A 22,515-nucleotide genomic window follows, 5' to 3' on the forward strand; every position below is an offset into this window, starting at 1 on the left:
CCCCACTTGCCGCAACTGGAGAAAGCCCTCACACAGAAACGAAGACCCAACACAGCCAAAAATAAAAATAATAAATAAATAATAAATAAAAAATTTTTTAAAAAAAACAAAAAAACAAAACTACTTTGAGAAACAATTTAATGCCCACGAGACTGGCAAAAACTTAAAGTCTGACTATATCAAATGTTCAAGAAGATGTGAGTTAATGGATATTCCTATACACTGCTGGTGGGAGTATAAACTGATACACACATGTGTCTCTGAGGCACACATCAACACCATACTATTCAGTGGTACAAACACTTTACACAATCAGCATGTACCAATCTCAACCTAACTTTAAGCAAAAAACTTGTCTCAAAAGAACACAGCGCCAGTCCATTTATAGAGTTCAACATTTAGACTCAATCAACGTAATATTTAGCAATACATTCAAAAAGGGAAACACTATAAAGAAAAACTTGGGAAAGTAGAAAGAAAAGAGAAAAAAATTTTAAGAAAACCTTGAGAAAGTTTATCACCGAACTCAGAACAGTGTTTACTCTTTGAAAGAAAGTACATATTGCAATCCTAGAGGGAGAGAGAAAAATTCTCTAAGCAACCAGCGACGCGCCCCCCCGCTCGGTGTTTTGTGTTTTTTTGTTTTTTTTGTTTTTTTTGTTTTTTGGCTGCATTGGGTCTTCATTGCTGCGTGCGGGCTTTCTCTAGTTGAAGCTAGTGGGGGCTACTCTTCGTGGCAGTGCACGGACTTCTCATTGCAGTGGCTTCTCTTGTTGCGGAGCACGGGCCCTAGGCTTCAGTAGTTGTGACACACGGGCTTCAGTAGTTGCGGCACGCAGGCTCTAGGGCATGAGGGCTTCAGTAGTTGTGGCCCACAGGCTCTAGAGTGCAGGCTCAGTAGTTGTGGCCCATGGGCTTAGTTGCCCTGCGGCATGTGGGATCTTCCTGGACAAGGGCTCGAACCCATGTCTCCTGCATTGGCAGGCGGATTCTTAACCACTGCACCACCAGGGAAGTCCCCCCCCCCACTTTTTTTTAAATAGAGTAAGTGGGTCAGAGTGTGTGCTTTTAACCATACTCCTACATTTCATATACTCTTCTGTATATGAGGTACATTTCGCTAGAAAAGAACCTACATTCAGAAATACCAGTAGGGGCTGGGAAAACAGTTTTCTACATTAAAAAAAATTTTTTTTAATCATTGAAGTGGCTTAAAATTTTTTTACCTCAACTATGTCCTGAATACATTAGACGAATATGCTAAAGAATTGCTACAATTGAATTATTTTTGTAAGGATAGAAATCCTTTTTTAGGGGGGGATGATCACCTCTGAATTTATTTATTTGGGACAATATTAGTGTACACGCTGTCAAAGCATACATTTAAGTGCTTTTCAAACATATAAAATCTTCATAAATTAGAGGGTTCTGGACTTTTCTCCCTCTTAATGAAAAGTATACAAGACTTGTCATACATACCAAGACAATAAAAGGCAAGTGTGTACATTCATTAACTATATCATTAGCTACATCACTATTTTACAGTTATTATTTGTTAACAATACACATGTATATCAAACGCTATTCTTTACAGTATGTACTCAATGAAAACACAGGAGGGGGTGGGGAGGATATACTTAATAAAGGATACCACCTCATGGATTAGAATTGATCATCTTTTACTAAGCATTAATCTAAATTTTATAAATTAAAGACACAAAGTTTTAAAAATTTCTTTACATCATTTAAAAAATTCCTAGAAGACTCCTTTCACCTTTGAGCTCCTATATTTTGTTCTTTTGCATGAATGTACTTGACAGATTCCACTTTATATTTTTATCTTATCTCCCACAACAGGTAGGATCTGTGCATGAATAGAAATTCCACCTTCTTCATCCGTGTGCCCCCAGGTGTGCCTAGCTTGAGGCCTTGAATGATAAATCCAAACATGTCTTTTGACTATAGATAAAAATAACTTAATTCTCATATTGTTGATAAAGTACAGATTACTGGCTTCATTCACATCCCACAGTGACAACTGACTACATAGTTAACCCTACAGGCGGGTAAGTGTTCACACCTCCTTTCTGGATCACTAGGGGAAAACCTTGCAGAGATTTTTCTACACTTGGGACATCATTCCATTACCATATAACGCATGAAGTAATGAACTCAAAAGAAAGATGTTTATTCTGACGTGTGTTTTTTTCATTCCTTAAGGAATGTTTTTAGCTTATGGCTCTGCCTTGGGTGAAACAATGTCAAGGTTTAAAGCAAACAGAAAAATGCCAACCTTTTAGGTCAGTTACTAAAACCTCTACACAATTACACACAGGAGCTACATATTCAGGTTGGTTGGTTGGCCAGCTGGCTGGTTTTCAGCCATGAACAATAGCATGAGAAGGGATGTGAATAAAATTAAAAAAAAAAAAAAAAAAAAACCACATCACATAATAACTACTACTTAATATTAAAATCAACAGATACTAGTGGCAGCTTCCCCGTTTCTGAACCATAAAATGGCAACCTGACAAGATAATCACGGGGATGTTGAAGGTTCGCAGAAAATTCTCTGCATATACCTTGCTTGTTAAACTGTTGCATCGATAACTTTAAAAGAGGGGGGAGGATTAAGTATATGTTATTGAGAACTAGTTAGGTTGTTTATATTTGCTATCACCTCTTAAGAAGCAAGACATTTAAACAAGTGAATGAGAGTTTGTTCGTTTTTACACTTGTTCCACTGTAGGTCACTGGTTTACAGTGGCTTGTCGGGATTACTTAAATTCAGGAGCAATACAGTGCTTGGTTGACAGGCTCCTGCACTGCTGCAGGCTACAATCCTCACACAGTGCCTGAAGGGTTATTACAATTGCAAGCGTCTACAGAGGACAACAAAGGAGCCTTACCCCTTCCCGAAGGCACCTCATTAGCACCGTGTATGCAGCCGAGGGAACAGCCCAGCATTCTCGGGGCTTCTTTTTTTTTTCTTCCTAAAATGAAGTGGAAGGAAAGGCAGTGAAGCTAATAGCACAAAAGATATTAACCCTTTCAAGAAAAAGGCTCGGTTTCATATATACAAACTACCTAAAAGTTCTTAACATTCTATTCAAAGTACAGCCTGACAATTATGACCTGATGAGGGGTCTTTTACTGCACTGTACATACAAGGTATTTCTTCTATTTCTCATTATGTTGTATATGATGTTGGTAAGATCCCCTCAGCAGTAGCTAGATGGAAAGAACTAAGAAAGGACAGTATGACCTGGTCGATAGAGAAACCATTCCACTGATAACAGTAGGCGATGATACAGCAACTCCTACCTAAAAGGTATGACATTATCCATAACGATTTGAAAGCACAGAACACACAGCTTTGAGTAATATCTCTGGATAATCCATAGGAACAAGTAAAATTCAGTATGCTACCTAGCAAGACAAAGCTCAATAAAAGTCAGCAATTATGATTAGCGGGTACACTGATTTTAATGACGTCAGGAAAAATTCTTTCACGGAAGAACCAAATTAGAGAGAGAAACGCAAGAACACTCCTGGAACCTATCAAATAAAATCACAAACTAAACCAGGGGCCACAGAGGAAGGTGAAAAACAATAATCTCTTTATAGCAGAAGAAATTAGGCTCTGCTTAGAATATTTATTTAAGATTGTCCAAATGTTAGAATTGGTACGTTACTGATCCAAAAGTATTTAATACCCATGATGAGAGTTGTGACCCATTAAAACTGTACCCTTAATCATGGAATTCCACATAGGGTCATAATCTAGACATTATCACCCAGAGCTGCTCCAGCTCAAAAATCGCGAATTCAGCACCGAATTCAACTTCCAAACACAACGTTCCTCCCTTCCAGCTCATTTATTCAGAAGGCCCACCACAACCTTTCCTTAACATCACTGGACTCGGCTCCCCGTCTCCCCTCCCCCACCCCTTCTCTTTCCCCGTCTATCCCCTACCCTCCCTGGCAGCCACTTACAGATTCCTGGTCTATCATTTAATCACTCTTGCCAAAGGCCTGAATGACCTCACCCTCTGGAGTGCCCTTGTCCTGGGCCCAGGGAAACTCAACCTTAGAGGGAGCCAGTGGCTCGTCTTCTCCAGGCCTGCGCTCAGACAGCTGGGCTCTTGGACAGGTGACACCAAGAACACAGAGTCCACAAAGGACCTAGGAGCAGCAAGCCCAGGGACCTTCCACGTCACTCTCCAGGCCTGTCTCTCTCTCTGACCAACTCCCTCTCCTAAAGGACCACAATATTTCAACCCCGCGGCCCTCCCATCACTTCACCTACTTTTCCTCCTTCGCAGAGACCATGGAAGTGATGAGAAAGGAACTACTAACTCACCTCCACCTGCAGCCAGCTGCTGCTCACACCCAGTGGTTACAGCAGGACAGGGTCCTCCGCCCCTTCCACATGGGCTCACAAGCCCGTTCCCACCCTGCTTTCTTCAGGGTCATTAGGATCTGGACCATCCCTTGTTGCTCCTAAGTGCTCGATGTCCTATCACCACGGGATCCCTTCCATTTCCACTAGAACAGACTCACTGTCATCTCCCATTTTAAGGTGTGCTGTGAGAACTACATGTAGATGTTTTTCTTTTTTTTTTTTTTTTTTGGCTGGTCCGTGTGGCATGTGGGAATCTTAGTTCCCCGACCAGGGATCGAACCTCTGCCCCCGGCAGCGGAAGTCTCCTGTAGGTGTATTTTTGATGTCTCTATGGGAGGAGGTGAGCTCCATGTCCTTCCATTCCGCCAGCTTGATCTGGCCCCCTGTTGTCTCCCATTTTCAAAACAGCCCCTCGCCCCTCCGCTCTTTCCCACAACCATCCTAAGCTTTACGTTCACTTCCTCAAGTGTCCTCACCTCCCGCTAAATCCTCAACACGCTGCAGTCTGACTTCTTCGGACTCACTCACTCCACGTTAAATAAATAAATACACGAAACAGCTCTTGTTGGGTTACCGGTGACTTTTGTGTCACTCTAGCCAGGGGACTCTGTGGTCCTCTTTCTTGGACATTCAGCCCTATCGACCTTCTCTTTTCTGAAATGCCCACTCCTCTCCTAAGTTTGCTCCTGCTTCACTTACTCTCCGTTAGGATCCAGAAGCCTCTCTTACCATCCTCCAATCTATTCTCCACATTTAAACCAGAGTCATCTTTGTGGCACTTAAATCAGATGACACCCTTACCCTTCTTAAAACTTTATCGGCTTCCCCTTGCTCTCAGGATCAAGACCCAGGCATCCGACTTGGCCGAGGAGCCCTCCATGGTCACGTCCCTGCCAGTCTCTGCAGCCCTACTTCCTGCTCATTTCCCTCCAGTCCCAGTGGCCTTGGTGCAGTTCATGAGTGGAAAAAAGCACCTACTGTGTGCCAGGAACTCTTCTAAACAATAGCCACACAGCTGTGAGCAAGAAAGATAAACGTTCTGTCTTAATGGTATTTAGTGGGGGCAAAGTTTTTTTTTTTTTTTAATTAAACAAAATAAACAAGTCAAGATAGTGATGAGCGCTATAAAGAAAAGCATAGCAATGGATAAACAAGGTCCTACTGTATAGCACAGGGAACTGTATTCAATATCCTGTTATAAACCATAATGGAAAAGAATATTAAAAAGTGTATATATATATATATATATATATATATATATATATAAAACTGAGTCACTTTGCTGTACAGCAGAAATTAAACACAACATTGTACATCAACTATACCTCAATAAAAACACTTTTTTAATTAAAAAAAAAAGGAAGAAAAGCACAGCAGGCTAAGGGGTTAGAGGAAGACTGTAGTCAGAGAGGCTCCATCTCCCATTGCTCAGGGCCAGGAGAAGGCTCTCTGCAGGGACCCATGTGAGCAGAGAGAAAGTGTAAACATCTGGAGGGAAAACAATGCAAGCAGGAGGAACAGCGAATGCAAAGGTGTGGAGGCAGGATGGGGGTTTTCAGGGAACTGTGGGGAGGGCAGTGCGCCTGGGAGGAGGAAACAAGTAAGAGGGTCCTGAGGGCAGAGGTCATATGGGGACTGGGGAGGCAGCTCACAAGAGCCCAGAAGGCAACTAGAGATTTAGCTGTGACAACGAGGAAGACAGGAAGCATGGGAGGGCTCTGAGGAGTGACAACTGCAGAGTCTCATGGGTTTAACAGGTTCACGCTGGCTGATGTTTGGGGAAGATTTCAATGGACACAAGGGTGAAGCAAGGAGATCATCTGGAAATGATTATGGGCTGGACGAAAAGAGACAAAATATAAGAATACCTGGCCTCAATGTGGTATGTATCCTTGACAAAAGTCAGAAAAAAAATACGTAAACTATAAATGTGTTGCCTCATAATATCCTCATCAGAATCACAGTCTGGTCTTCTGTTCTCATGCTTATAACCGTAGGGTGTTACCAGAGAATCAAAAGGACAGGACTTAGGTGTCTACATTATATACGATATGCATGTATGTATGTATGTATGTATGTATGTATGTATGTATGTATGTATGTATGTGTGTGTGTGTGTGTGTGTGTGTGTGTGTGTATACATATATCACTCACTTCAGGTCAGTCTCACTACGTCAGCAGTGACGTGAGATGTTAAGGTTGACCTATATTCTAAGTGACAATGCCACTAACAGCCTCATCTCGTGAAACATTAGTGATCTGTGTGGATCCAGGGACATAACTTCCTTTTCTGGTTTGCTATCATAAGATGTGGTCAAATGTCATGGCCACAGAATCATCCCTTTATTAAAACAGCCTAGCTTACATCCAATTAAAGTGAGAACCAAGGGAAATGATTCTCTAGATCTACTTTTAGAAACAAATAGAAATATGATTCTGCATTATTCCATTTATATAAGACTCTACAAAATGCAAACTAGTCTATATGACAGAAGGCAAATCAGCAGTTGCCTGGGGGTGGGGAGAGGGGCAGGAGGGAGGGGTAACAAACGGTGCTGAGAAAACTTTTGGAGGCGCTATTTTCATTATCTTGACTGTGGTGATGGTTTCACAGATGTATACATGTATTAGCATTGATGAAATTTTAATCTTTAAACATGTGCAGTTTATGCTATGCCAATTATACCTCAATTAAGCTGGGGGGAAAGGTAAAAAAAAAAAATGGGACACACGCCCCCCCCCCAAAAAAATTGGACTAGACTCCCACCCATGATAAGATGGCAGACCACACTTCCTGTGGTCTGAGATACCTGACCTTTCTTCTAAGGAAAGCAGTTTTATTCTGTATCCTTAAAATGCCTCAGAGAGCTGACAAGAAAACAAAGAATAATCAAGCCAAAAATTAGCTGCAAGCATGAAGGGATAAACAGAGCACTGAAGTTTGCTTTTATTCTGAGGGCCTGCAGAACTTGGTAAATTTGAGCTTTGACGTCAAGGCCTCCAGGGCCCAAGGTAAGAGTAAAGTCAATATAAACTCTCCAGCCCCACCCCCCAAGAACTTCAAGGAAAACCATCTTTCACAAAACTTAGCACACAAGAGAATGTTCCAGTGCAAGAGGAGGAGGGAGGGAGCTCTAAGTACTAATTGAGAAAGACATCCATATTAATTATTAAGAAATAGCTCCAGTGTATCTATCTCCATACACTGTTTTTAATACTGTGTAACTATTAAGTGAAAAAAGTTGCTCTACGTGCTATATAAAATGAGACAAAGTAAGAATCTACATTTCTACTCGCTCATTTGTGCAAACCTAATCCTGTAAATATAAGTAAGAAAGTAATCATAATGGTTATTTATTGGGGAACTACACAGATGGGGGACAAAAATAGAAAAGAGACCCTTCCCTGTATACCTTTCTATACTTCCAAGTTTTCTGGTTTCATGAAAGTGTTATCTCTTCAAAATATAAAATTACCTGAGAATAAACTCAACCAAGCTAAATGTACAAAAGCTTTATTAGTGAAATATATTGGGTTGGCCAAAATGTTCATTTGGGTTTTTCTGTTAAGATGACGAACTTTTTGGCCAACCCAATAATTTAAATAACTTCAATGAAAAATCTTTTAATATAAATGTATGAAAACACCATTTTTTTGTGCATTAAAGGACAACATACCATAAATGTACTAATACTTTCCTCATAGATGCAGTACAATCCCGAACATGCATTAGAAGACTCAAAATCACAAAGACAGCAGTATTTCTGTATAGTCAATGCAGGGTTCAAAAGATGATTTCAGAATTGGACAATCTGATTCTAAAATTTATTCTGACATGTAAAGGGCCAGGAATAGCCAAGACATTTATGAAAAGGAAGACTAAGGAGGTGAGATTTGCCGTACAGGCTATCAATACTGAATATGGAACTAAATGATTTTAAATACTGATGTTTTATAGTAATTAAGTTAATTGCCTTAAAATGATGATCATCCAGAAAGTCAATTTAGATACTAAGGATACTCAGGTTATATAACATTTAAGCAAGTTCTAGAAGCAAAACATAAGTACAAGGAGAGAACTTTTCATTAACTTATAACTTAACTGGCACTCATTAAAACACTCAGAGCATCACATGAAATGAATAACTCGTAATTTATCTACATCTATTCAATATATTCCCAAATATAAGAAGTCAAATTCTGCAGTCACAGATTCTCACACCATGTTAAGAGCTATATTTACACATAGTGTTTTAAATAATAATGGTGCTTTTACACTGGGAGAACCCACAGGATCCTCTCGCATGAAGGAGTCAAAGATGGCAGCAACCTAGGGAGTACTTTGGGGACTCTGGTCCACTGGTTTCAAAATACAGCCTGAGAATCTCCTACACTTTAAAGAAAAAGAGGCACTGGGGGAGAGGGAAGACAGACAAGGAGAGATAGAAGAAGAGTCAGAAAGACACTGAGAGCCTCTCTCCTCCAGAGGTAAAAATTTTCCTAAATTCCTTAGGTGTGCTCAAAGGGGCAAAATCAAAAAACTTTGGTATTAACACTTATCAGCCATGATACGTCAGAACACATCAAAGAACAACAGAGTTAAACAGACAGTCTTACCTGGGTGGCTATAAGATAGATCAGCTCCCCCAGGGTTGGTAAAAGGCACTGTTTTAATTTGCTGTTCCTGAAGTTTTCCCTAATTAATTCAGTTAAGAGAGTAACTGCCTGAAACGAGAGGGAAAAAGTATATTATTTCATGTGCATCTCTTGGTTCTTTAGCCTATATGCAACAGGCAAGACACTCTACAAAATTCATCTTGCATTTTTAAGAACTGGTTTCCAAATTATTTTCAATATACGGGCCTTATTCCCGAAGGAAAAAAATAGTAACTCTCCCAGACGAAGATACAAATACACCCAGTGAAATAAAGTTACCGACTTACAGCACTTATCAGTTACCAAGCATTTTCACTATATCGCCCATCTTCTGTGAGGCAACCGTTGCTCTACCTTAAAAGCCAGAAAACCTAGGCTGAGAGAGTTGCAGCCGCTTGCCCCCATGCCATCCAGCCCACTGGGAAGCCAGAATCTGAACACAGATTTCCCCATGCCAGGTCCCTAGGATGCTCCAGCGCACCCCAGTTTGAAAAATTCTTACACTGCATGAAACTTTTAAATGATTCCTTCAAAAATACAAGTGGGGCAACATTATACCAACATTCCAGTATAATCCACTTTGAAATCTGGCAGCATGTTTTATCAGATCTGGTTAATTTCCTAGGACTCATGCTGAGAAAATCCCATGTACTCCATGCCAGAATGTATACCCCAGAACACAGGCTAATCAAATGATACTGTGACCATGAAGTAGGGTATAATGATTTCAGAATGATACATATAGAATGAGATGGGAAAAAATTGTATATAAATAGTGTGGAAGCACTGCTCCGAAACAGTGCATGCAACTGAAAACATGGTGCACAAACAAGATGATTGCTTACTGTGACAAGATATGTTTTTAAATTGAACATATATCAAAACATTAGGTCGTACAACTAAAACTAATACAATGTGATATGTCAATTATATCTCACTTTAAAAATTAATTAAGGCTTCCCTGGTGGCGCAGTGGTTGAGAATCTGCCTGCCAATGCAGGGGACACGGGTTCGAGCACTGGTCCGGGAAGATCCCACATGCCGCGGAGCAACTAAGCCCGTGAGCCACAACTACTGAGCCTGCGCTCTAGAGCCTGCGAGCCACAACTACTGAGCCCGCGAGCCACAACTACTGAGCCCACGTGCCACAACTACTGAGCCCACGTGCCACAACTACTGAAGGCCACGCACCTAGAGCCCGTGCTCCGCAACAAGAGAAGCCACAGCAATGAGAAGCCCGCACACCGCAACGAACAGTAGCCCCCGCTCACCACAACTAGAGAAAAAAACCCGTGCGCAGCAATGAAGACCCAACACAGCCAAAAATAAATAAACAAAAAATAAAATAAATTTTTTTAAAACTTAAAAAGTTTAAAAACTGAAACTGAGCACTTAAAAACTTTCAGAGCAATTTGACGATACTACAACATCCCAGCATGTAATCACTGGTCCCGTACTGTAAAACAAGAGTGTGGACAAGTTGGAGTTGCACATCAGGAAGCTGCACAACAGTCATGCACGGGAGGAACACTTGTTGATGTGGGTTTTTCTGAACAGCTTTATTGAGTTACAACTGACCTACAATGTGCTGCATTGTTGTTGTTTTTTTTTTTTTGGCCATCCGTGAGGCTTGCAGGATCTTAGTTCCCTGACCGGGGACTGAACCCAGGAGCACGGCAGTGAAAGTGCCGACTGCTAACCACTGGACCGCCAGGGAATTTCCAGATCTGCGTATATTTAAAGTGTACAATTAGATATGTTTGACATACGCACGTCCCAGTGAAATCACCACCACAATCAAGACAGCAACACCCCCAAGTGTTTCCTCAAGTTCCCTTGGTAATCCCTCCATTTCACTACCTTTCCCTCCTCCCACTGATTTACTTTCTGTCATTAGTTGGCAAGAGTTTACGTTAATGGAATCATATACTATGTATTCTTATTTGTCTGGCTTCTTTCACTTAGCATGATGCATTTGAGATTCTTCCACGTTGTTATGTTTATACATAGTTCATTCTTTTTCGTTGCTGAGTAGTATTCCCCTGTACACGGATACCACCTTGTGTAACTCCCACCACCCACTGCCTTACACACAGTGAATCCCCCATATAAAGTGGTTGAGGAGGAAAAAGGAATCATATACATCACATTAGCCCTTGCAGGTCACTTCTACACACAGTCTTCCTTTTCTTTCAACCCGTACTGATCATCCACTAGTATTACCTTGAGTCCATCTGAAATTAACAATGTTCAGCCTTTTCTTTTTACCTACAAAAACAGCTATTTGTCACCAGCATACCTATCATAAAAGAACGGATAAAGGAAGTATTCTAAAGAGAAAGGAAATGATTTAAAAAAAAAAAAAAAAAAAGAAGCTTGGAAAATCAGGAAGGAAGCAAAAACATGGTAGGCAAAAATACAGGTAAATACAATAGGCTTTCCGCCTCCTATTAAGTTTTCTAAATTATGTTAGATGGTTGAAGCAAATGTTAGGAAAATGCTTGATTTGGTTCTAAATGGATTTAGAGGATATATTTAAGACAACTATATAAAAATGAGGGAGGTTAAATGTTGAAAAGGGAGGTAAGTTTTCTATACTTCACTTGAATGGGTAAAATGATGACACTACTAGACTGATAAGTTATGTATAATATAAATATAAACAATGTTGTTTTTAAAAAAAAATCAAAGACTAGCTAAATAAATGAAGAGATGTATTTGTGTGTGTGTGTGTATTTTATTTTCTGTACAATATGATGTTTTGACATCTTAAAAAAACCTTTCTGGCTGGGGAGAGAATGACCCTACCCTCCCAGGGCCAGCCAGTTCTTACAGGTAGCAAAGGCCCAGGAGAGCATATCTTGAATATGCAAACTCGCCAATCCAGAGCCATACCTCCTCTATCTGGCCCTTATACCTCAGGAGGCAATATTCTTCTGCCTTCATCATCCCAGGGTCAGGTACCACACAACGAGAGACTCTTCCTATAGCCCAAAACCTGCTGAAATTATTCAGACTAGCCAATTCTAAGGTGTTTATCCTGCCTCGCCTTTGCCGTGGAAACCCCAATAAAGGCTATGGCTTAAGCACTCCCCTTTTCTGCCTCCTGACCACCTTGGTGTTTTTCCATATGGCCCTGTATGCCATGCCTGCCTCTAAGACCTGTAAACATAATAAACTTTATTTTCCTGAGCCTCTCCTCTCTCTCCTCTTGTGGCCACTCCTGAATGACCATCTCATAAATACAGTTTATAAATACAAAAAGGAGATATACTATGTTCATATATAGTAAGACTCACGGTAAAGATGTCAATTTCCCCCAAACTGAGAGCTTGGTTTATTGAAATTCCTATCAAAATCCTAGCAAGATTTTTTTTGTAGATATCAATAAGATTATCCTACAATTCATGTGGAAAGCAGAAGTATCAGAAGAGCCAAAACAATTTTGAAAAAGGAGAATAAAGTGGTTGAAACTGTTCCACCTGATTTCAAGACTTATTATACAGCTACAGTAATCAAGACCGTGTGGTATCGTCAGAGAAACAGGCACTCAGATCAATGGACCAGAACAGAGAATCCAGAACTAGTTCCATACAAGTATGGCCCACTGATTTTTGACAAAGGTGCAAAGGCAATACAACAGAGGGAAGTCAATCTTTTCAAGAAATGTTGCTGGAGCAACTGGCTCTCCACAGGAAAAACAAAAAGGAAACCTCAACCTAAGTCATCTGACACTTTATACAAAATATCAACTCAAAATGGATCATGGATTTAAATGTAAAACAGAAAACTAGTAGTAAAAAAATAAGATAAAGTCTTCAGAATCTAGGTAAAGAGTAGATTTGATACCAAAAGCACAGAGACGTTGTACCAAAGAAGCTATACAACTGGCAGATAAGCACATGAAAAGATGTTCAACATCATTGGCTATTAGGGAAATGCAGATTAAAACCACAATGAGATATCACCACACACCTATCAGAATCGCAAAAATAAAAGAGTGACAACACCACCTGCTGCTGAGGATGGGGAGAAACTGGATCACTCATACCATTCCTGGCGGGGGTGTGAAATGGTACAGGCAGGCTGGAAAACAGTTTGGCAGTTGCTCTAAAAAAACAAATGAACTAAACATGCAGCTACCAGAGAACCCAGAAACTCATCAGCATTTATCCCAGAGAAATGAAGACTTCCATCCACACAAGAATCTGTACATCAATTTTACAACAGCTTCATTTGGAACTAACCAAACTGGAAATGATCTAGGTATCTTTCATCAGGTAAATGGTTAAATAAACCGTGGTACAGCCATACTAAGGAATACTATTAAGCAATAAAAAGTAACAAACTGTTGGGACTTCCCTGGCAGTCTAGTGGTTGGGACTTCGCCTACCAATGCAGGGGGTGCGGGTTCAATCCCTGGTTGGGGAGCTGGGGTCCCACATGCCTCGCAGCCAGAGGGCCATGACATAAAACAGAAGCAATGTTGTAACAGGTTCAGTAAAGACTTAAAAAATGGTCTACATCAAAAAAAAAATCATAAAAAAAAAAAAGTAACAAACTGGTAACACGTGCAACAACCAGGATGAATAGCCAGAGAATTACATTAAGTGAAAAAAAGCCAACTCTGAAAGGTTACAGACCATACAGTTCCATTCATACATCCTCAAAATGACAGAAGTACAGAAATGGAGAATAGATTAGTGGTCGCCAGGGGTTGGAAGGAGGGGCATGAGACAGAGGGAAGAGGGTGTGGTTATAAAGGGCAATAAGGGTGATCCTTGTGGGGATGAAACTGTTCTCTTCATTAACTATCTCAGCGTCAATATTCTGGTTGTGATATTGCACAATAGTTCTCCAAGATGTCACCGTCGGGGAAAACGGGATGAAGTATATCCAGTGTCTCTCTGTACTATTTCTTAAAACTGCATGTGAATCTACAATTATCTCAAACTAAAAGGTTTAATTCTTTTCAAGTCAACCTCATACTAAATTCAAAATCCAGATCCAACTTTCTGCTTCACAAAATTCATAGCAGGGACATATAGCCTTTCTCCATTTTATCATCCACTGGCATTTTGTATCAGTAAGCATCACAGGAAATCAAAAACATTTTAATGCTGCAGACCCTTAAAGAGATAAAACTGAACTGCCTCCAGCATAAAAGAAATTGCTTTGGAGCTCGGTGTCTTGTAAATTGACAAACATCATATAATCTATGCCAGTAATGCCACAGCACCATGACATCTCACTTGCAAAAATTAACTTTGGATACCACTAAACAATACACAACAAATAATGTTTCCCTGCAATGTTATTTGTATAGATTTTCCACTTATTCTATAAAAATTTAAAGAAATATTAATATTAAAAAGGAAAACTGTGAGACTAATTAATAAACAAACAAACCACATAAATGACAAATACCAAGCAGAAAATTAAGTTTTTATTGACCTAAGTATGACATTCAAATATGCCTATACTAAACAGAAAAAGGTAAACGAGATTGTCTAATTCTTCTTCCAACTCAGAAATCCAAGTAATACATGGATATTGTTCTTATGCATGTTTGTCCTATAGTCTGTAAAAATTTGCCTGGCCTTGGGACTTCCCTGGTGGCACAGTGGTTAAAAATCCACCTGCCAATGCAGGGGACATGGGTTTGAGCCCTGGTCCGGGAAGATCCCACATGCTGAGGAGCAACTAAGCCTGTGAGCCACAACTACTGAGCCCGCGTGCCACAACTACTGAAGCCTGTGCTCCACAACAAGAGAAGCCACCGCAACGAGAAGCCCACGCACCGCAACGAAGAGTAGCCCCCGCTCTCTGCAACTAGAGAAAGCCCTTGCGTAGCAACAAAGACCCAGCGCAACCAAAAATAAATTTATAAAAAAAAAAATTTGCCTGGCCTTCTAACATTGAAACTAAAGGAGATAAAAAATGGGATATTCAAGCATTATGCTACTATTGTGTGCGTTTTTGGAAAACCTAAGGAAAATGAGAGGGTTGGTGGGGGGACTCTTATTTCTAGTATCATTATGCTTTGAGGCATATCTACACCATCACTGGTTCTATTACCCTAATAGAAACTAACCTTCTGCAACCACGGGCATGATGGGTTGCTTGTTTATTTCTAATAATAATTGAAGATTGTAATGCTATTTCCTAAACTATTTTGAAATCAAAACCCATTTTACAACAACTTTGACAAAGTGAAGCCAGGCCTCTTTTGGCTTTATCTGAAATCATCAGATTGACATTAAAAGGTCAAATGTGCATCAACCTCACATACCCTGGACTCAGCCTCTTAGGCAGAAAGACAGGAAGATGATGAAGTAAGAAGTTCTGCAGTTATAAAACTAATATTCTGAACTTGCAGAAAGAGTTTGCTTGCTCTTGACTCTCAAATTATAGTTTTTAAATGTCCACGTTAACGGGTATACAATTAACAGCTACAAATAGAAACTGAATTAAACTCCAGACCCAGTGTTTTATTAGGCCAAAGGGACATTTTTGAAACCCTATACAACTATTCCCAAAGGGAGATACAGCAGCAGCCATCACAACAACATAGTCTTTTAAATTAGATACTATTCAGTATTCCTCCCTAATTCCTGAAGTAAGAGGCATTCCACAATCTCAAATGAACAGAGAATTCCAATTGATATCACTTTGCCCAGCCCTTTTCGTTCTCAGAACACCATTTTCAATGTCCCAAACGCAGCTTGGGCACATAAAAGAAGAGCCCCATAATTCTTTCTTCAATTTTATTTTATTACATCTTAGATTTCTTTGGGTATTGCATTTCAGATCTGTAGACTTGAAACTTCAAGTTCTCATTTTCACAACTGTTGGTTTAAAAAGTGAGAGAGAGAGAAAACACACTAGACAGATTAAGAGAAGGCTGAAGAGGCAGGAACAGAAAGATGGTAAACCTGTTTGAAGAGAAAAAAAGTTCTGTATCTAATAACTAAAAATGTTGTTGCAATGTGGCAACACTGTAAGAAGTTCTCCTTGGTGATGTCTGGATATCAAAGTTTTAACATTAGCGTCTATACGAAAAGACAACCCTCAGAATGGGAGAAAATATTTGCAAACAAAGCAGCTGACAAAGGATTAATCTCCAAAATATACAAGCAGCTCATGCAGCTCAATATCAAAAAAAAAAAACAACCCAATCCAAAAATGGGCAGAAGACCTAAATAGACATTTCTCCAAAGAAGACATACAGATTGCCAACAAACACATGAAAAGATGCTCAACATCACTAATCTTATAGAAATGCAAATCAAAACTACAATGAGGTATCACCTCACACCAGTCAGAATGGCCATCATCAAAAAATCTACAGACAATAAATGCTGGAGAGGGTGTGGAGAAAAGGGAACCCTCTTCCACTGTTGGTGGGAATGTAAATGGATACAGCCACTATGGAGAACAGTATGGAGGTTCCTTAAAAAACTAAAAATAGAACTACCATATGACCCAGCAATCCCACTACTGGGCATATACCCTGAGAAAACCATAATTCAAAAAGAGTCATGCACCACAATGTTCATTGCAGCACTATTTACAATAGCCGGGACATGGAAGCAACCTAAGTGTCCATCGACAGATGAATGGATAAAGAAGATGTGGCACATATATACAACGGAATATTACTCAGCCATAAAAAGAAACGAAATTGAATTATTTGTAGTGAGGGTGATGGACCTAGAGTCTGTCATACAGAGTGAAGTAAGTCAGAAAGAGAAAAACAAATACCGTATGCTAACACATATATACGGAATCTAAAAAAAAAAAAATGGTTCTGACGAACCCAGGGGCAGGACAGGAATAAAGACGCAGACGTAGAGAATGGACTTGAGGACACGGGGAGGGGGAAGGGTAAGCTGTGACAAAGTGAGAGAGTAGCATTGGCATATCTACACTACCAGATGTAAAATAGATAGCTAGTGGGAAGCAGCTGCACAGCACAGGGAGATCAGCTCAGTGCTTTGCGACCACCTAGAGGGGTGGGATAGGGAGGGTGGGAGGGAGACGCAAGAGGGAGGGGATATGGGGATATATGTATACATATAGCTGATTCTCTTTGTTATACAGCAGAAACTAACACAACATTGTAAAGCAATTATACTCCAATAAAGATGTTTAAAAAAAAATAGCGTCTATGGATGTAACTTTAATCCCTAATTCTCTGCATGTTAATTGGGTAACTACGTTCAAACTGACATCGAACTCCTAAAAGTAAATAATCAGGGAGAAGAAGTAAGGACTGCTATCTTGTCACTTCCCTGTCAAGGCCTAAATGTAAACAAACAACCTGTAACTGGTGGATTTTTTTCTCTTAAAGATTATGAACTGTTAGGAAAAGCAAATAAAATGCATAGTAGATTTCTCAGTCTTTTACAGCCGTAGAAAAAGTTTGGAAGCAGTAGGTACTCAAACTTTATCAAGTTCCTGGATTTATTTTTTTTTAATTAGATGTCAACAAATTTCAACTGCAAAAGAATGTGTCATTTTTTTGGTCAACAGTCACCCAAACCCTCTTCCTAACATCACCCAACTTCCTTTTGAAGAAATACCTCTCCTGTACTGTGCTTGGTCTGTGGGATGACAAAGCAGGCACTGTGTGGGAAGCCCTCCAAACATGGAACCTGCAAGGGCTCCTGGCTCCCTTCAGAAACATCTTTCCTCCCACATCCAAGGCTCTTGCTCAGAAATCTGAACCTTGAGTAGAGTGACAGAGAATAAAGGAACAGCTGAAGTTCACTCATTCCTTCTAGCAATGGTCCCAAGCAAGACTCCAAGAGGGTCCTGCTCCAAAGGCCCTCTGGAGCTCCCAGGTCCTGACTGTTCCAGACCTCCTCTTGGAGTCTCTGACCTTGCTCATTTCCCCTAATAAATACCCTTTATGCTTAAGTTAGGCAGAGTCAACCTGCAAAAGCGGTGAACAGTACCTGCGCTGTCCAGTTCCCCTCCCTTCCTGGACACACAAAAATACTTCCCAGCTCCGCTGGAGTTGGGTGGGGCCATGTGAGTAGTTCTGACCAATTGGCTGGGTAGAAATGATGTATGTACACCTACGTGCAATTTTCCCTACTCTATTCCCCTGCCCCAGGAAACATGAAAGCATCCTGCTGAATGGAGATGCCACATGAGCTGGAAGCAGCCTGGAATGCTGAGGTCAGCTGCCCTCAGAGCCACCTACGCCTGCAGCAAGAGAATTTTAAGCCTCTGAGATTTTGATGGTCTCCATTACCATATCATTAGCTAGTCATATCCTGACTGAGACAGAACGCTAATCATCCAATTCACAGAGACCACTCTAATTATACATAGGAATGATGAAGTTTTCCCATTTTAAAATAATCACTGACAAAACAAGTCAGTAAACTACTGCACCCATATCTTAGGGTAGAAGAAGATCATTTGTGTGGCAGCTAAGATCTGCCATCAACATTTATATCATGGAACTGACACCAGTGTCGCAAAGCACCAATCACCAGAAAAGCTGTGAATGAGAAGTATACTGATAAATCTTGCCATACAGGTTAAGAAATTCAATGTCAAACTGCAATAAATCTGTAATAAATCTGTAGTTCAAAACCTGATTAATCATTAAAATTCTTTTGTCCATTTCTGGCAGATGGCAGACAAAATATCCTAAAGATTCCTCCCATGGAAAGTAATTGTAAAATGCCAGATAAAATATTTTTAAATACCTTTATAAAATGCATAGCTGAACTGGCAAGAAATTAAGGAAATCTCAAAGACAGAAACTTAAAAAATATTCAAACAGAGAGAAAACAAGAAATAAAAGAAATAGGTAAGCATTCAAGACACTTTAACCCTGCAGGCATGTGGGTGAATCTTTGTGACCTTGAAATGACCTTTTGAAATGGAACAAGACACAAACTCTAAGGCTTACCCATGGTGTGCTATCACATACGAAACCATTCACATTAAGTTGGTACCCCAAGGATGTACGAATAAGAAGTGAACCAGCCTGCAAGAGAGGGCAGTAAGGAACCTCAAGACCTTGGTACTGAATGAAGCGGTGGGGGAAAAAAAAAAAAATCTTCCCTGAGAATCAAAACAAAGCAGGTCTGCAGGGCTTCCCTGGTGGCACAGTGGTTAAGGATCCACCTGCTAATGCAGGGGACAGGGGTTCGAGCCCTGGTCCGGAAAGATCCCACATGCCGAGGGGCAACTAAGCCCGTGCGCCGCAACTACCGAGGCTGCACTCTAGAGCCTGTGCGCCACAACTACTGAGCCCATGTGCCACAACTACTGAAGCCCGCGCGCCTAGAGCCCGTGCTCCACAACAAGAGAAGCCACCGCAATGAGAAGCCCGCGCACCACAACGAAGAGTAGCCCCCTCTCAGTGCAACTAGAGAAAGCTCATGCTCAGCAACAAAGACCCAACGCAGCCAAAAATAAACAAAATAAATTAATTTAAAAAAAAAAAGCAGGTCTGCAGCTCACAGTCACAATGCCTCTCACCTTGGAGGCCAGAGGTTCAAACACCTGGGAGTTTCCTAGTTTGACCAACTGAAATGTGGCCTTAATGATGGCCTTTAATTAATGAGGTCAAAACGCTAGGATTTCACCAGCATACTGCAGAGCACTGGTTCTCAAATTTTAGTATGCAACGGAATCACTGAAGAATCTGTAAAAACACAGAATGCTGGGCCCTGCCCTCAGAGCTTCTCATGCAGTGAGCCTGGGGCGGGCACTAAGAATGTGCAACTCTAACGAGCTGCCAAGAGATGCTAATGCTGATGGCCTCAACCACACTGAGAATCACTACTGTGGGACTCCAGTGTCTGCACATCCGAATCACCTGTGAAGCTTTAAAAACTACAGCTATCTGCATCCACCCCCAGAGATTCTGGTTTAACTGGTCTGGGTACAGCCTGGACATGAGAATTTTTAAAGCCCCCCGGGAATTCTTATGAGCCACTAAAGTTGAGAACCACTGCTACAGAGGACAGAGTCTGAAAGCTCAGGGAACTGGAAACATTGGAATGGTTCTGCAAAGTGCAATCTGCCCAGCCATCCCCCTAAACCACCCCTCCCGGGAGGGCCTAAGAAACATGCCTTGGTGAGGGGGGGCACCAGCGTCTCTGAGCAGCTCTGCAGCGGGATCCTTTATAGGTCAGAAATGACAGTGGGAAGACACACTGACGATGGAATTGGGTTCTCTGATCACAGAGGGAGCAAAGGAATATAGGGATAGCAGAGACCAATGGCAGCACTTAACTGCACAAGTGCCACAGTGAGTCACAGGGCAATTTGGTGATCAGAGTATTCTGACCCATTAGAATCTGAGGCAGTGGTAAACTGACCATCAAATCAGCCTACAAAGGTGATACTTGACATATAGTAAGAAAATGTCTGGGTCTATTCGGGCAGAGACCTAACAAAAAGCCCTGTAACAAGGACTCACAGCCTCTTATCCAGATCCCACGCCCAAGCTGGTTCACAGACCCAGAGCTCCTGGACTAAGCTGAAGTCCCCTTGAAAGAGACGCCTACAAATTGGCCACACGTAAGTGCTGTGAATCTGTCCCAGCACTCTGCTTCCCCAGAGGGTCCTCAGCCATTTACCATGACTGAGCACTGGGGAAAGGGAAATGCTCAGACTCTCTGAACTTATTAGATACTGGCTCTGAACGAGGGTTGATCTCTGAAGCCCTAAGGTGCCACTATACTCCAGGAGTCAGAGGAGGAGCTTATTAAGGCCAGGGGCTGCGTGGAGTCTTAACCAAATCCATCTCACATCTGTCCGGTGGGCCCACACACCTAGCCCTGGTTATTTTCCTAGCCCTAGAACATACAGTGAAAAAAGATACTAATTAGCAGGATTCCCACAACAGATCCCTATTTAGAGTAGGAAGGACCAAAGTGGCAGCAACTAGAACTAGAACACCTACCCTGCCTGCCCACCTGATGACAGTAAACCAAAAGCAAATCATATCCATGGAGATCAACGATTAGGGATCAGTGCCATTAAAGTCTTGAGAGGTGTCGGGGCAGTGATTTCTACCACATGCCCATTTAACTTCCTGTTAGGACAGTGCAGAAGCCACTTGGGTCATGGAGAATGACTACAGCTTTTGCAAATCTAATCAGATGACGATGCTGATTGTAGCTGCAATTTCAGATATGGCATCTTTACAGAAGCAAATCAATACAGCCCCTGGCACTTGGTATGCTTTCTTTTCTATTCCAATCAGTAAAAAAAAAAAAAAAAAAAAAAAAAAAAATCAGAAGTTGTTTCTACTTGCTGCATTGCCCCTATATCAAGTCTCCCACTCTGTCATAATACAGTCCAGAGGGACCCTGATCATCTTGACACTCTGCGGGACAACATGCTATTCCATTACACCGATGATATTCTGCTAACTGGACCTGGTGAGCAGCGTCCTAACTTGCATGCCAGAGGGCAGGAGATAAATCCTGCCAAAAGTTCACGGTCTATTAACATTGGTGAAGTTCCTAGGAATCCAGTGGTCTTGGAGCATGTGATTACATTCCTTCTAAAGTGAGACAGAATTTGCTACACCTGGCACTACCCACCAAGATTAGGAGGTCCAATGATTAGTGAGCCCATCTGGATTTTAGACGCTCCAACCATTTAGTGATCACTGATAAGGCTGCCAGTTTTGAGAGGGGCCCAAGAAGGAGTTCTGCAGCAGGTCCAAGCTTGTCTGCCAGACCCAGCAGACATATCGCTGTCAGAACTGACTGTGGCAGAAAGGGATGCTATAGAAAGCCCGTGGCAAGCCCCTGTAGCAGAATCACAGCACAGATGCCCCAGATTTTGGAATAAGTCTTGCCCTCCCCTCTGCCAACCGCCACTCTCCATTTGAAAAGCCACTCCTGGCTTGTTGCTGGGCCCTGGCTGAGACTGAATGCCTGCCTCCGGATACTTCGGGAACTGATCTGCCCATCATGAACTGGATGTTACCATAAAATTGGTTATGCACAGTAGCATTTTATTTTAAAATTGAAATGGTCCGTATGAGCCCAAGCCAAGCAGACTCACTCATTCACATTCCATATGCAGGCAGCTCAGACTCTCATGGTATCTGCTGCCTGCCACTGCTCAGCTGCCTCTCCCTTCCTCAGCCCATCCCCGTGACTTTCTAGGGAGTTCTACATTTCCTCCCTGCCAGGACGAAAAAGCACAAATAGACCTGGTGCACACATGGATCTGCATGGTACGTCGGCACCAGTACAAAGTGGATGGCCACTTCAGTGCAATCCCACCCAAAGGTGGCCCAGAAGGACAACGGTGAAAAGAAATCCTCTGAGTGGGCAGAACTTTGTTTATGGTAAATGTACATGCACTGCCCAGAGAGAGATGGACTTAGGGATGCATCTATACCAACTCAGAAAGCAGTAGTTAACAGGCTTGCCAGGGGGTCAATACTTAGAAAGAAAACA

The 22,515-nt window shown here is 41.4% G+C and overlaps 1 protein-coding gene across 4 annotated transcripts in view; it reads right to left on the minus strand.

The window, feature by feature from the left end:
* Positions 1-22,515, minus strand: part of ULK4 (unc-51 like kinase 4) — a 540,948-nt gene that overhangs the window by 442,309 nt on the left and 76,124 nt on the right. For all 4 annotated transcript variants that reach the window (XM_068558236.1, XM_068558233.1, XM_068558235.1 and 1 more), the window contains 2 exons: positions 9,023-9,130; positions 2,910-2,993 (listed from right to left, as the gene is read on the minus strand). In XM_068558236.1, coding sequence (XP_068414337.1) covers positions 2,910-2,993; positions 9,023-9,130 — 192 coding nt within the window. The remainder of the gene's footprint in view (positions 1-2,909; positions 2,994-9,022; positions 9,131-22,515) is intronic.

This window comes from Eschrichtius robustus, chromosome 12 (genome assembly GCF_028021215.1).
Source record: "Eschrichtius robustus isolate mEscRob2 chromosome 12, mEscRob2.pri, whole genome shotgun sequence".
NCBI classification, from domain to species: Eukaryota; Metazoa; Chordata; class Mammalia; order Artiodactyla; family Eschrichtiidae; genus Eschrichtius; species Eschrichtius robustus.